Raw genomic sequence first — 13,250 nt, 5'->3', positions numbered from 1 at the left:
CAGTTTTGGTTTGGTCACGTGCTAAGCTTTATACTTTCCATTCCAGAGATCCAATGTTTCAGAAAGCATTTGCTGCAAAAGCCATCCTTCCCGATTGCCATAATCATGGGAAACATGGTGTGAGAAGTTCAAAAGATTTGATTGTATCTTCCTTGTTTTCAGCTGCTTCCTGTCAAGCCAATAGCCAGTACAGTCTATGTGCCAGTGCTTGTCCAGCCACATGTACAGACCGATTTGCTCCAGAGAACTGCAGCAAGCCATGTGTGGAGGACTGCGTGTGTAACATTGAGTTTGTTCTCAGTGGAAGCACGTGTGTGCCCGCTCAGAACTGTGGCTGCATCCACAACGACAAATACTACGAAGTAAGTTGGAGGGTTTTTTGGTCTCGTTTGGCTGTTTTACGTGCATTCATGCAACTTTGTGCTTCCGCGAGGAGTACGCAGCAGTTTTGAAAGTAACACTTGCTGTTTGTCTGTCAGAAAGGAGCAACATTCTGGGAAGAGGGATGTCTCCAGCGGTGTCGATGTACTGGAAATAACCACATAGTATGTGAAGCAGCGTCTTGTGGACCAGCGGAAATTTGCAAAGTGCAGGATGGAAATTTGGGATGTTACCGGGCAGACACTGCGAAGTGCCACATTTACGGGGACCCGCACTATACGACGTTTGACGGGAAACTGTATCACTTCCAGGGTACTTGCAATTATACTGTGACTGAGACTTGTGGAAATCCATCTGTTCGTTTCTCGGTGACAAGCAGGAATGAACACAGAGGCAACCCAACATGGTCTATGATTAATTCCATTGCTCTCCAGTTTGCTGACATTCATATTGCAGTGAGGAAAAATAACCTTGTTTATGTGAGTAATGTTTCTGATTGGTAGCGTTGACAGAATGAGCGTAATGTTGAAGAAAGGTAACTGCAGTGACTGTGACTGTTGTATCAGTAATGCTGGTAATCTTTTGCTTAGGTTGATGGAGTGAAGGTTGAGCTCCCTGTGACACCCCATTCTTCGGTAAGCGTATCAATGGTAGGATCGTTTGTCATCGTCCAGACCAACTTTGGTGTTCAGCTGAAGTTTAACGGTGATCATGAGCTGTTTGTAGTGGTGGATGAGAGATACAAAGGACAGCTGTGTGGCTTGTGTGGTACCTACACTGACGACCCACTGGATGACTTCTTGAAGCCTGATGGGATTCTGGCCATGGATTCCAATCAGTTTGGAAACAGCTGGAGAGTTCTTGACAATGACTGGTTGTGAGTATTTCATACAGTGAAGAGTAAATTACACTCTATGTAGTGTCGCTGGTGAGACGTTTGCAGAGAGGTAGAGGCTACGGCAGCAAGTGGATTAATTGGTTGCCGAAAAAGAATTACTAGATATGAGGGCATGACTGTAATGAAAGTGTGCGTGTAGCTCTGTTGAATGTCAGTGTTTCAGTGAGAATATCTGAAATGAATTTTCCAGAATTGGTATTCCAGTGAAGTATTACAGATTGCGTATTAAGAGCACGCTACATATCTTTGCATGTACTTTGGGGGAATAATTTTGATCGCAGATCTCATTGTCTGCCCTTACGCATTCATTGAAATTTGATGTGGATTAAATAAAGTAGGGATATTTTTTCCTTTTGGAGAGACTTCATACATGTGTTTCTTTGTGTAGGTGTAATGAAACACCTCTACCACCAGCGACCTGCGATCCAGCATCGAAAGAAGAGGCCGAGGAATACTGCAAGATTATCTTGGCAGGCAATGGTCCTTTCAAAAATTGTCACTGGTACATCCCTCCTCAGTTGTACTTTGAGAGCTGTGTATATGATCATTGTGCTTCTGGAGGAGATGCTGTCCTGTTGTGCAATGCTCTGGAGGCGTACGCTTCAGCCTGTGAAGCAGCTGATGTTGTTCTAGGAGACTGGATGGAAGAGAGTGGCTGTGTTGAGAAAAGTAAGTTTGAGATCATGTGTTTGTACCTGTTCTTTTCGTCTGTTTCTTTTCTCACTCCTCCTGAATAGTTGTAGAGATAAAAGACAATTGTGCTTCACGACGAATGTTCATTATTAATAATCAGCGACGTCAAGGTTCAATTGACAGAAATTATCCAATAGACAATGAGGCCAAAATATTGTATAGTAATATCGTTTCATATTTATTTCAATCGTGGATGTTTTTAGCCATTGTGGTACAATAATGTGCATATTTCCGATCAATCTTGATGAATCTTGATTAATTCTTTATTAATCCCACAGGTTGTGCGCTGGGCTGCAATTTTGACAGCGACCTGTGCAATTGGACACAATCCAAGACAGATGATTTGGACTGGAAGCGCATCAGTGGATCGACACCCTCAGCTCGCACAGGGCCTTCGTTCGACCACACCAGTGGAGGTAGGTGATGTGACATCCTTATTTGACTTGAGGTTGACAGAGCCCATGATTTGTTTGTAACCAGTGAGCTTAACTGTATGTCCAGGTGGCTACTACATCTATATTGAAGGCAATGAAGGCAACGAAGGAGACAAAGCCCAACTGGTCAGTGCTCTGTGTGATAAGACAGGGGATCAGTGTATGAGATTCTGGTACCACATGTATGGAGTGGCTCGGAGCATGGCTTTGAATGTTTACCAGCTAGAAGTTGGGCTTCCCCCAATACTGATGTGGTCAGAGAAAGGCAATAAAGGAAACCAGTGGATCGCAGCAGCAGTGGACCTACACCTGTCTGGAAAATCTCAGGTAAGCTGTGTGGCTAATAATTTAGTGATTTTTTTTTGGCTGTACTTCTCTTTTTGAAGCATTCGCATAGCTTGCGTATTTAATTAGAAGGCAAGCAGATTTTTCTTCATTCCATATCAAATTAAATTAAATACAAATTAGTGGAGAAATGCAGAAGCTGTTTTAACATGAAATACCCCATGAAATGACATCCTATACTGCGCAGTATTATTGGCTGGGAGATACTGATTTTGTGTTACCACAAGACAAATTGCTGGAGATCTGATAACATCAGAGGAGAGAAAGCAGAATCAGCATTTCAGTCTAGTGAAATTCTTGCCTGACCTGCTGAGGTTCTCCTCCAATTTCTCTTTTCTTCCAGATTTCCAGCACTTCTTTTGTTTTGTGTTCACTGATATTCTGTTGTTTACTTTGGCATTGGCATCTTCTGCCTGCTGTTATTGTGGTGCTTCCTCTTATAGATTCTCATTGAAGCAGTCCGGGGCAATGACTATCGTAGTGATGTCGCTGTAGATGACATTTCCTTCCATTCTGGATGTTGTGGAGGTTTGTAACAGTGACTAATTTTCTAATTTCTGCTTAAATTGATCAATTGCATGACTTAAGTAGAGGTGAAGGAGGAGTCGAGAGCGTGGTGCTGGAAAAGCACAGCCGGTTAGGGAGCATCCGAGGAGCAGGTGAATCGATGTTTCGAGCATTAGCTCTTCATCAGGAATGGAGTAGAGATTAACATTAGTCAGATATTAAGCAGTTGGAGTAGGAGTAAGCCATTTCCCTTCCCATCACATTGTGTCACTCAATATGATCGTGGGTGATCTTGTGACTCAGCTCCATTTTACAACCTGTTTTGCATATGCTTCGATTCCCTGAGATTCCTAAGTGTTTTTCTCCCTCAGCATGAAGTATTCTCAGTGATGTATAATCCACAGGCTTCATTGGGAGAGTGTTCAAGGATTCACAATGATCCACTTGAAATATTTTCCTCATCTCAATACTGTAATTTCAATTCCTCTCAGTTTATGAATTTATACATACATTATTTTCTCTGCAGGCAATTGTGACATTACAAGCACAATGAGCACTCCAACGCCAACCAGTACCATGCCTCCTGTCATAACAGGTAATTTGAAAGCAGGCTGCTTGTCATGTTGAGCAATGTATGTCTCTTGACATTTTATTGATTCTGGGTTCGCAGTATAGAACTTGGAATTGTTAGCTTGTTGACCAATTTGAGCAATGTTTTCATTATACAAGTCATTTTATGTTATGTTTTCTATTCTGGTAATGTCATTGACATTACACCTCTTAAGGTCTGACCATGAGTATCACAGTTATATGTGCACAAGTGATTAAAGTTCCTCAGACAGGTCTGGAGAGCTATTAATAAAACATACAATATTCTGCATTTAGTTTAAATGATGTAGAGTACTGGTATCAAGAAGTGATGTTGAGCTTATACAAGACATTTGCTGGACAACTACTTTAGTGTTGTTTACAATTGTGGATGTCATATTCTGTGAAAAACGTGAATAAATTGAGGTGAGTTCAGAAGCAATTTGTAAGATTGCTTCCAGGAATGAGGACGTTGAGTTGTGATCATGAATTCAAGAGGTTTTGACGAATCACCGTGGACAGATGAAGGCTGAGATGAGATTTATTGGAGGTTTTCAAAATCATGAGCTGTCTGGACAAAGTAAAGGAAAGGCTGTTCCTGCTTATTAAAGGGAAAAAAAAGCACAAGAGGATCTCGTATTAAAGTGGTGTGCAAATGAAGCAAATGTCAGGATCTGTTGTATGTTAGATGTCAGGGATATTGTATCATTGACCATCAACCTCCACATTTTCCCCATTGTAAATTATGAAACACAACAGATGCGTATAAGATGGAATGGCAGATGCAGTTGACAATCTCATTTTCTTTGCAGGTCATGCTACATGCAGTGTTTCTGGTGATCCCCACTACAACACTTTTGACAGGAGTGTTCACCACTTCATGGGAAAATGCACATATGTGCTGTCCAAACCATGCAATGATTCCTCAGTGCTGCCTTACTTCTATGTTGCGACTACCAATGAGCACAGAGGTACCAACACCAAGGTGACCTGGGTGAAATCTGTACATATATTTGTCTACAACAACTCCCTTTCAATCATGAAAAATCATAAAGTATTGGTATGTGAGTTTTCTCTGTGTTATCACTGATTATCCACAACTTGCTTCAGAGTTAGTTCAATGATCCAGTATAATTATGTGCTCGTGTAGTCAGCATTTGCAATTTTTGTTGCAACTCAGAGGTGAGGCTGTGAAAAGAAGTGAAAAGATATAAAATCTGGACTGTTAGCACTTGTATTGTTTGAGGATGCTCACAATTATTGATCTTCTCATGGGTGGAATGTAAAACCAGTTTACCCTTGGAATTAAAAAGGAGCACTGCATTTTTTTTAGCGGCCAAGCTTATTAATTTAGATTAAAATACGACTCATTGAAACAAGTTACAAAGTACCATGCACTGATGAGTGTTTTATTTTTCCAGTTTCTTCATATTAAAACATAGAAACACAAAATAGATGCAGGAGTAAGCCATTTGGCCCTTTGAGCCTGCACAACCATTCAATATGATCATAGCTGATCATGCAGTTTCAGTATCCCATTCCCTCCCTCTTGCCATACTTTTTGATCCCATTAGCTGAAAGGACCATGCCCAGATCCCTCTTGAATATATCTAATGAACTGGCCCCAACAGCTTCCCATGGGAGAGAATTCTATGGGTTCACAAGTCTTGAGTGAAGAAATTCTTCCTCACCTCAGTCCTGAATGGCTTAGACCTTATTCTTAGACTGTGACCCCTAGTTCTGGACTTCCCCAACATCAGAACATTCCTCTCACACCTACCCTGTCTAGTCCCATCAGGATTTTATATGTTTCTATGTGATCACCTCTCATTCGTCTAAATTCTTGCGAATACAAGCCCAGTTGATCCAGTCTTTCTTCATTTGTTTGTACTGCCAACCCGGAATCAGTCTAGTGAACCTTTGCTTGACTCCCTCAATAGTAAGAATGTCCTTTTGGTCCGAGGAGACCAAAACTGCACACAATTCTCAAGGTGTGGCCTCACCGATGTCCTTATAACTGCAGCAAGATATTCTTACTCGGATACTCAAATCCTCTCGCTATAAAGACCAGCATACCATTAGCTTTCCTCACTGCCTGCTGCATCTACATGCCAACCTTTCGTGAGTGTTCCACCATGACACTCAGGTCTTCTTGTACCTCACCTTTTCCTAAGCTGCCATCATTCAGATAATAAACTGCCTTCCTCTTTTTGTGACCAAAGTGAATAACCTCACATTTATCCACATTATATTGCATTTGCCAGGTATTTGCCCTCTCATCCAGTCCGTCCAAGTCACTCTTCAGCCTTCACCATTCTCACAGCACACACTGCCAGCCAGCTTCCTTCCATATTATTTCCATTGTTCCATTCTTAGAGTGGCATTTCATTTCCTGATTTATAGAGTCATAGAAACAGACCCTTCTGTCCAACTTGTCTGTGCTGACCAAATATCCTGAAATGATCTCGTCCCATTAGCCAGCATTTCACCTATATCCCTCTCAAACCTTCCTATTCATGTATCCATGCAAGTGCTGTAATTGTACCCGACTCCACCACTTCCTCTGGCATATGTACAGTCTGCATGAAAATGTTGCCCCTCCAGACCTTTTTAAATCCTTCTCCTTTCACCATTGCCCTCTAAATTTTCCCTACTCTGGGGAAAAAAGATCTTGGCTATTCACCCTATCCATGCCCCTCATAATTTTAATTAACCTCTATAACATTACTCCTCAGCCTCTGACATTCCAGGGGAAAAAGCCCCACCCTATTTAGCCTCTCCCTAGCTCATATCCTCCAAACCCAGCAACAACCTTGTAAACCTTTTCTGAACCCTTTCAAGTTTAACAAATTCCTTCCTGTAGCAGGGAGCTCAGAGAATTGAAAACAGCATTCTGAAAGTAACCTCACCCAATGTTCTGTACAGTGACCAGTGAAGTGAAGCCTTCACAACCCTGTCTACTTGTGAGTCCACTTTCAAGGAACCATGCAACTGCACCCCGAGGTCTCTGTTCGGCAGCACTCCCCAGAGCCTTATCATTAACTGTATAAGTCCTGCCCTGGTTTGTCTTACCAAATTGCAACACCTTATATTTACCTGAATTTAACTGCCACTCCCTGGCCTGTTGGTCCATTTGCTCAAGGTCCCATTGTACTCTGAGCTAACCTTTCTGAAATTTGTCGACTATACCACTAAATTTGATGTCATCTGCAAACTTACTAACCATACCTCCTATATTCACATCCAAATCATTTATGTAAAACATTGGACCCAGCACCAATCCTTGTGGTCATAGGCCTCCAATATGAAATCAACCCTCTAACAGTCTGTCTCTTTTTCAAGCCACCTTGTCTGTACGGACTTCAGCAATGTCTACGACTCTACCTTCATCAGTCTTCTTTGTCACCTCTTCAGAAAACTCAGTCAAGTTAGTGAGACTTGTTTTCCCACACATAAAGTCATTTTGACTTTCCCTAATCAGTCCTTGCCTTTCCAAATGCATGTAAATCCTGACACTCAGAATTCCCTCTAACAGATTACTCACCACTGATGTAAAGCTCACCAGACTATAGTTTTCTGATTTTTCCTTACTGCCTTTCTTAAATAATGGCACCACATAAGCCACTCCCCAGTCTTCTAACACTTCACCCATGGCTGTCAATGAAACAATAATCTCAGCAAGGAGCCCAGTAATCTCTTCCTTAGCTTCTACAAAGTTCTGGGTTACATCATTTGATGAAAAGCAGGACAGAATAGTGATATAAATAAGAATTACTAGAAGTCTGACAGATTGGTACTATACATGCCCAGTCAGATTGGATGCCACAACCAAAAAGTTGCATTATAGTTTTTATATCTAAGTGATGTATTTAACTAAATAAAGCATATTCATGTTTACGATGTCAAGGTTGTATCATAGAAGTATGAAGAAAATCAATAAATTCTACCAGTACCCAGGCTGCCATTTTGTAGAAATGATAATCTGCTGATCTGAGTTTAAGATTGTACTACATGTGTGAGAGTAGTTAGATGTAACTGGTATGGATGAGACACATTGACTTGTTACTTGTGTAAATAATAAGGACATATTTCTGTCTTTAGCTCAATGGAAATAGAATAAACCTACCTGTGTCTGTTGGAAATCTCCTGGTAGTGCGAATGAGTGGTGCCTATGTTTTACTAGAGACTAACTTTGGCCTGTTCGTGAGATTTGATGGCAACCACCACGTTCATGTGTCTGTACCATTTACGTATGCTGGACTGCTCTGTGGCATGTGTGGTAGGTCCAATAGGCTTTGTGAGCAAATCTTTAACACATTATATGCTTGCTTTTGTGTGTATTCTTTAAATGTTTGCATCGTACAAGCTGTCTCAGTTTATGAACATGTTCCATTCTTGAGTACATTCATCATTCGATTTGTACACAAGTTGGAACACAATAGACTACAATTTTAAAAAGCAATTCATAATTACAAGCGTTTGTCATACAGACATTCATAAATCAGGGACTGCCTGTAGTAGCTTTTAAGTTCTGCTCAACTCTTCACATCTAATAAGAGCTATATTATGGGCATTTTTATTATTAGTATTTATCTCAGTGATAAGTAACTGCACACTTGCCTCTTTTTCAACAGCATTCGCACCGAGGACAGAGGTATACTGTGGGTTTGACATCCCCATTTTGCAGCATAATTGACCCATTCACCTTCCAACCCATTTTCATGTTATTGTGAAGTGATAAATTGTCAATATGTGTATAAATAAAAATAATTTAGCTTTTACTATCTTATTACATCAGGAACTTGATGGTGATTGCTTAAAAATCAGCTCATAGAATCCTGAATGTCAAGAGAGACAAAAGACTTCTACAGCTGTTGTCAAAATGAATGGGACTGAATTATTCCGACAACACTTTAAAACCATACAGAAGTCTTTTGACAGTGTTGTGAAATGATGATACTAATGGAATCACAGACATTTATCATATACAAGGAAGTAATTCAGCTGACCACCAGATCCCCAAAAGAGTCATTTATCATCTTATTCCTCGACTTTTTTTGTAGAGATGTTAGGAAGTAGGAGCAGGAATAGTCTATTTTGGTTCTTTGAGTTTCATCTGCCTATTACTAAGATCGTGGCTAAGCTTCTGCGTCAAGTGCTTTTATCTGCACAATTCCCATACCTTTTAGTATCTAAAATCTATTGACCTTATTTGTCAACCAGAGCAATATACTGTGGATGCTGAAATAAACACCAAATAGTGCTAGAGAAACCTAGCATCTGTGGATAGAGAAAAAGAGTTATAATTTTGAGTCCAGTTTAACTCTTGTTTGGAATATATTGCTTAACGACTGAGAGTCCACAGCTCTGAAGGGTCTCAATGTCTTTTGAATGTTTTGCTTTTTAATTTTTTTTATCCACTCCCCTTTAAAGGTTTTTGAAGATCCTACTTCCATCACAATTTCTGGTGGAATATTTCAAGAAAGGTGAAGGAAATTTCCTAACCTCCTCTTCCAGCTATAAGAACTCACTCCATATTGAAGGGTGGAGATTCAAGTTACACTCTGAAAACATGAACAAATAATATGCACTGACACTTTATGATTGTATTGAGGGAGTGCAATTTTGGAGATGGCATTTTTTGATGAGCTATTAAAGCCCCCTTAGAAGTATAAAAGATTCTGTCACACTATTTGAAAGACGGCAAAGGAGTTCTTTCTTCTTAATCTATCTTCAAATCTCATCAGCATAGCTAAAATAAATTAGATAAGAATTTATTATGTTGTTTGTGAGACCTTTTTTTATGCAGACTGGCTGCTGCAATTCTCAACACTTCAACTTTCCAGGTCCAGGTAGATTTCATCCAAAGTTTTTAATTAGCTGTGAGACACTTTTGGATGTTTAAGATGAAAGGATATTAAATGCAGTTGTGATATCCCACTTTCATTCCAATTGAAAGGGGTGTCTATTGGTTGCATCAAAGAATGTTTACAAGAATTGTATTACCTAGCATTTTTCTAATGCAGTGATCTGATGGACATGTTGGCTTTCATTCTTACTTTCCCTAGTCAAATTGGTATACTCTGGATATCAATTATCCAAGGCAATTCTAACAATAGAATCTACCCAAAGTACAATATTAAAAAGTTTTTTCGTATACAATATGTAGAATCACAAGTGAACCTGTTTACATGGACTTGTTCGAGAATCAGACTGAAACTGGTGATCAGCCTGCTCCATCTCAACCTCCAGCCACTGATCAAATGACCTTTCCTGAGCAAGCTAACTAGATTCTGAGGAAAGCTTTCTTTATACGGTGTCCATCCAGACAGTTGTGCATTCTAACTTGACACTGTCCAGTCTCCAGCAAATGATTAGTTTGATCACTGCCAAACATTACAACAATCCACCGTGACTAAATTGTTGCATTGCTCTTTAAGACTTGCTTGTGTCTGTCGAGAAAGATGCTTATCTTTTGGACTGAACAACCTTTGACCTTAGGCCAGCTTGTTCAGACTGGTCACCACCTTTATATCATCCAGTCAACCATGATATTTGTATAACACAGTCACAAATTTAGCTGATAAATAGTCCACGCTATCAAATCTGATTTATTGTGTCTGTTTTAAACTGAACTACAGCTTGTCCACAGTTACTGTAACAGGTCAATTCATTACTGCTGAGTTATCACGCTTAATATAAAGACACACATCCTTTTAGCAAAGCAAGAAACATATTAAAATCAGTGTGTTTTCTAATTATTAGGTCATCACCAGATTTCATGCTTTTTTCCTCATTTTTTTTTCATTGAACTTCATTTTAGAAGCAAACTTTAGAATTAGAATTAAGTTTATTATCACATGTACTCGCATGAGTGCGGTGAAAAGTTTACAAAGTCACTACTTATTGCGTCATCTTAGGTGCATAGATACCTAGGTATCTGATCTGAGGAACAAATTAGAAAAATAAAGAAATAAACAGTTCAACACTACATTCCTTCACGCCATCTTAGGTACAAGGTCCCTAGCTACAAAGTCTTCAGAATACATTAGAAAACTAAAGAAATAAAAAGTTCAGCATCATAGTCCTTCAAGCAGACTGTGCTGGGACCCTCACATCCACTCCGTGCTGAACTTTTAGGTTAACATCAACAGATAGATGTTACTTCATCAGCAATAGGATATAAAATGGATATAACTACTTACCAAACTCATGATTGCTATATTTTAGTCAATGCAAGAGGTAACAACATTGATCATGGTTTTACTTATTTCAGTTTTGACAAGATTGAGTAGGTTCTAGCCATTGTATTGCCCTTTTGAGAGAAAAATAATTTTGGTTTGGTAACAGACCAAAACCCTGGTATGTTAGCATCAAGAAATGAACATGTGACAAATGGATCCGTAGAAATGTTGATCATATAACTTTCATGTGATTTAGGTAACTACAATGGTGACCCTGCTGATGATCTTATTATGCCTAATGGCAGTCTTGCAAGCGATTCTAATAAACTCGGAGAGAGTTGGCAAGTACCGGATTTACTAACTGAGTAAGTATACCCAAGTATTACATCTCAAACAAAATTTCGATATTATTTTTAAAAATTATTCATATGAAGTAGTTGTCATTGTTAAGACATTTATTGTTCATCAGAAGTCATCCTTGAAAAGACATTCATGGACCTTCTGCTGCCCAGAAAGATGACAACTAGCATATGGTCTTTTTGACTAAGGAATGAATCAGGATCTGATTCTGATTCTGATCCTGATCATCATTCTGCCAGAAACATCTAAGTGTGAAGTTTGGATAAAAGGGACTAAGGGCCAAGCTTAGTTGGAGGACTCATGTAAGAGAAGAGCAGTGCAGGACAAGCTGGACCATGTTTCAGATCTTTTCATATTTCTCACTGCACTCATTTCACTCTTACTTCCAATTATAGGTGCAATCATGGTGACAATGACTTTCAATGTGATCCAAACTTAAAGGAGAATGCAAAGAAAGATACGGCTTGTGGAATGATTACAAATCTCTCAGGTATTTTTTTTTGTTTCATTCAGTACAACAATATATCAATTTCAAGCTCAGCAAAGTGAAAGCAGATTAAAAGCCAGATGATTTCTTCAATGGTTACAAACTCATAGCATTCATCTGTTGATGTGTGGTTTTCATCAAGCAAGCATGACATTACTTTTTCTTAAAATTCATTGATGGGATGTGGGCTTTTATTGCCAATCCCTAGTTGCCATTAAGGGGTTGTGGTGGGCTGTCAATGTAGGCAGACCCACCAGGCTTTGGGGAAGGAGTTTAGGATTTTGATCCAGCAATTGTGAAGGAGTGGCAATATATTTCCAAGTCAGAATGGTGAGTGACTTTCAGTGCAAGCATTCTACCTATCATAAAATCCTTTTAAAACATATTGTGGAAATATTTGTAGTCTAAGCGGTTGAGTTTATCAATGAAAAAGATAAGGCACTTTATTGGGGAGAAAGGAGGAAAGATACTTCAAACTAAGAGACTACAACTAGGTAAGTAATTCAGATTGTTTGTAAGAAGAAAATAAATTCTGAATGTGTTGGAATTAGAATGCAATTTAGAGATCTGGATTTTATTTTGCATGTTCTTAGATATTTCTTGCCCTTAGGAGCCTTGGCCCCCAATCTACCATATCATGATGAAGTGCCTGTGGAATAATGTTCCAGACTGGAAATCCAAAGCAATATTTGAATTAAAAAAGAATTTGCACTTATGTAGCTCTTTATTACATCCAAATCTTTCCAACATAAATACATTTTTTCCTTCCTGCTGACAACCAGACATTTACCCCAAATTACATTGTTCATCTGATTAACGACACTGGAGGTATTCAAGTGCAAATAATAAATATACGTGGGGCAATTACCAACTTTAGTATAATGAAGGAGTTTGAATGTTTCTATTCATAAAACAATGTTTTGCTTTGAATTGCATGGAAAGTACAAGACTGTATTGTAGAATGTTTCAACTCTACACACTGAATTCATTGTTTGGGATAACTTCTGGAATTAGCATTAAGTGAGAAATAATTATTTTTCTGTCTAGATGTAATTTACTTGTATTTTCTGTATTTGCTTAGGTTTATTCAAAGAGTGCCACCTTAAAGTTCCACCTGAGAATTACTTTGAAAATTGTGTCTATGATATGTGTATGAGCGGAGGAGAGTCTACAACACTTTGTTTCGCCATACAAACCTATGCTGACTTGTGTGCTCAAGCGGGAGTTTGTAAAGAGTGGAGAAATAATTCTTTTTGCCGTAAGTTGTGTTTTGCAATTTATTAAGTATGTGCTGTCTACAACAAGCAGGAAAAATCAAATCTAATTATAATTCCATCATCTTATTTTTGATTATCAGGAAAGTGATGAAACAA

General features: G+C 39.0%; 2 protein-coding genes across 2 annotated transcripts in view; both read left to right on the top strand.

Moving 5' to 3' along the window:
• The window catches only part of LOC140478623 (IgGFc-binding protein-like), a 76,494-nt gene extending 75,232 nt beyond the window's left edge, over positions 1 to 1,262 (top strand). The window contains exons 54-56 of the mRNA XM_072571841.1: positions 163 to 362; positions 480 to 860; positions 972 to 1,262. Coding sequence (XP_072427942.1) covers positions 163 to 362; positions 480 to 860; positions 972 to 1,262 — 872 coding nt within the window. The remainder of the gene's footprint in view (positions 1 to 162; positions 363 to 479; positions 861 to 971) is intronic.
• A 129-nt stretch (positions 1,263 to 1,391) lies between these two features.
• LOC140478622 (zonadhesin-like) overlaps positions 1,392 to 13,250 on the top strand; it is a 61,696-nt gene continuing 49,837 nt past the window's right edge. The window contains exons 1-11 of the mRNA XM_072571839.1: positions 1,392 to 1,408; positions 1,668 to 1,948; positions 2,251 to 2,388; positions 2,474 to 2,733; positions 3,195 to 3,279; positions 3,785 to 3,853; positions 4,659 to 4,906; positions 7,948 to 8,125; positions 11,287 to 11,395; positions 11,786 to 11,880; positions 12,959 to 13,135. Of these exons, the coding sequence (XP_072427940.1) occupies positions 1,392 to 1,408; positions 1,668 to 1,948; positions 2,251 to 2,388; positions 2,474 to 2,733; positions 3,195 to 3,279; positions 3,785 to 3,853; positions 4,659 to 4,906; positions 7,948 to 8,125; positions 11,287 to 11,395; positions 11,786 to 11,880; positions 12,959 to 13,135 (1,657 nt within the window). The remainder of the gene's footprint in view (positions 1,409 to 1,667; positions 1,949 to 2,250; positions 2,389 to 2,473; positions 2,734 to 3,194; positions 3,280 to 3,784; positions 3,854 to 4,658; positions 4,907 to 7,947; positions 8,126 to 11,286; positions 11,396 to 11,785; positions 11,881 to 12,958; positions 13,136 to 13,250) is intronic.

The sequence above is a fragment of the Chiloscyllium punctatum genome, chromosome 6 (genome assembly GCF_047496795.1).
Source record: "Chiloscyllium punctatum isolate Juve2018m chromosome 6, sChiPun1.3, whole genome shotgun sequence".
NCBI lineage: Eukaryota > Metazoa > Chordata > Chondrichthyes > Orectolobiformes > Hemiscylliidae > Chiloscyllium > Chiloscyllium punctatum.
This window is presented reverse-complemented; position numbering and strand designations above follow the sequence as displayed.